The sequence below is a fragment of the Nanorana parkeri genome, unplaced genomic scaffold (assembly GCF_000935625.1).
Source record: "Nanorana parkeri isolate BGI_ZX_2015 unplaced genomic scaffold, ASM93562v1 scaffold3982, whole genome shotgun sequence".
NCBI classification, from domain to species: domain Eukaryota; kingdom Metazoa; phylum Chordata; class Amphibia; order Anura; family Dicroglossidae; genus Nanorana; species Nanorana parkeri.
This window is the reverse complement of record NW_017310249.1, coordinates 11,168-13,691: the sequence shown is the minus strand read 5'-3', so window position 1 is coordinate 13,691 and position 2,524 is coordinate 11,168. Positions and strand designations below refer to the sequence as shown.

Here is a 2,524-nt window from a genome sequence, read left to right as displayed (position 1 = left end):
CCCCCCCCACCCAGATAGAAGCCCAACCCAGCAGCCATGTGCACTGTGCACAGGGGGGAGGATGAGACTGCAGCCATGGAGGGGGAGGGCAGGACCATGAAGCAGGGTGTGCAAAATCGATCTTCCTCCTCTGCTGAGTGGGAGGTGACATCCCCGGCTGCAGAGATCTTTGGTGCACATAGGGAGTGGGACAGGAGGCTGCTGCCCTCTAGCGTAGTGCAGACTAGATGGCTGGTACAGAAACGTTTCAAACTTTCACCAGCTCTAGTTTATGGGGTGCAGGGCCCCACAACAATGACTGGGCCCCGGGCAAGTGCCCCTTTTGCCCTGCCTTAAAGACGGTCCTGCCTGTAGGCACTTCTCCCAGACTTCTTTTGGGATTCCAAACTGCCAAAAATAACTCTGATATGTGGATTTAGCTGGAGGAATTGAAATTCTTCAAATGTCCTCTGAATCTAATGGCATTTTAATTTCACAATCAAGTCTAAAAGCTGACCACTCACCTTTCTGAGCTCCAGCCAACCTGTTCATCAAGTATGACTTTCCAGTCCGATACATGCCGACAATGGACACCACCACCACTGGTTGGTGGATGTTGGAGAGGATGTTGACGGCCTCAGGGTTCACCACAAGCTTTGCTCTTCCTCCTTCTATCCTGTTCTCAATGAGGCAGATTGGGCTACCCATTCTGATTGCTGATTCCATGGCAGAGGATTCAGTCAGTTCTGAAAGAAGTAAATATTTATTGGCTTGTTTCAAAGACCAGTCTTGCAGCCACTATAACATAAACAGAACAGTCTTTTATTTCTTTGGTAACAGAAAAGTAGCTTTCATCAGCCATACAACAACGTATGCTTGTATTCCAGCAAACAGAACACAGTCTCACCGACTCCAGGTTGTCACACATACTCCATGTGTAAACGGCTCTCTCAGCCTCCACGGCTGTCTTCCTTTGCCTCTAGCACAAACAGCCACCTGTCTCCCCTCTGCCTTCTGGGAGGAGTCCTCCTGACTCCTGAACATCCCTGTTCCTCTTCCCAGTTGGAGCCCAGAGCATTAGGCAGCACCTTTTCCATAAGGGCTGTGCACAGGTGTGCCATCATTAGGTGCTGGCCACTAATAAACAATGGACCCAGGAATGGAGATTTCATCCCACCCGATTCTCTTAGAAATCTCCCTGTTCCAGAATCCCGTGCCAAATCCAGAAATCCTGGGAAGAACCACAGTCAGTTCTTTCCAAGTACAGGAACTTGCCTCCTGGAACTGCTCGGCCCCTCTGAGAGTCCTGGGTGACTACAACCCCCAGTTCTACCATGGAATTGCCACACAATACCACAATATGTATGTTAAAAGAAAATTCAATCCTAAAATCAACCATAAAATAAAAAATTTAAGCGGCCTCCCATAATAAAGCTGGCCATACAGCTATAGATGATCTGCAGATTTTCTATGGTCAGATGGAAAACGTGCAACAGATAGTGGGAGATTCCTCCATCTGCACAGTTTAGCGTAGATGGAGGAATCTGTTGCACTTTTTCCATCTGACCAGAGAAAATCTGCAGATAATCTATCGGTGTGTGGCCAGCTCAAGAAACAAAGAAAAGCAGCAAAGTGGTTGCTTGCCCAAAGAGATAGCAAACAGAATAAAAGTATCTCCCTAGCTCTCTCTATTCTTTCCCTGCTACAGCTTCCAATACACCGACACTGTGACTGCACCCCCCTCTTTATAGTGAGGGACTAACACAGAACAAAGCCCCTTTATTATCCCTTCTAACCCAGGTGACCAAAGCTCAAAGGTCCTTGCAATGCATCATCAATACAAAATATGATGGCGAGTGAACTGCCGCATTAGATCGCCGGGTCAGTGAACTGTGAACGGGCTGAGTTCACTTCGAACCCACATCTATCCCAAACCCAAATCTCATTCAACTGCCAGATAATGTAAGTGACAGTTGTCCCGTAACGCAGTAAACATTTTTGTCCTCCAGATAATATAACAAGAACACAGATATAAAGTATGTGCTGGATCATCTCACCTACTGGTAGCAGTGCTGAGATCCCGTCACCTTACACATTCGGCTCCTCTGGAGAGAAATGAGATCCTGTCTGCAGTGCTCGCTGTATATAGAGCATCTGACTTCACTGACTTTCACTTTTACTTAACCCTTTCACTGTGCTCAACCATTGAACATTTCTGTGATTTTGTTTTACTTTTTTTTAAATGTTTCACTTCCAGCTTCCAGAGTTTGTAAAAGTCCCGACCCCTCCAATAATAAATCTGTGTCTATTGTTTGGTCACTTATGATCCTGCACATGATATGGTGATATCAAACATTTGGAGAACCACAAGAAAAATCCTTCCAGCCTAGTGTAGACGGCAGCACAGACATCCTGTTATATAACAGACATTTCTTGTAAAGCTGAACATTTCACAGCAAGGAAAATACCTTCCACTTCCACTCCTCTACAAGGGGCGGCTCCGGACATTTATTTTTTCACAGTGCTGATCATATAAGTGGAGGGG

The 2,524-nt window shown here is 46.2% G+C and overlaps 1 protein-coding gene across 1 annotated transcript in view; it reads right to left on the bottom strand.

The window, feature by feature from the left end:
* Positions 1-705, bottom strand: part of LOC108803647 (guanylate-binding protein 1-like) — a gene marked incomplete at its 3' end in the record, with an annotated part of 13,172 nt that extends 12,467 nt beyond the window's left edge. The window contains exon 1 of the mRNA XM_018575471.1: positions 504-705. Coding sequence (XP_018430973.1) covers positions 504-705 — 202 coding nt within the window. The remainder of the gene's footprint in view (positions 1-503) is intronic.
* Between the last annotated feature and the right edge of the window lie 1,819 nt (positions 706-2,524).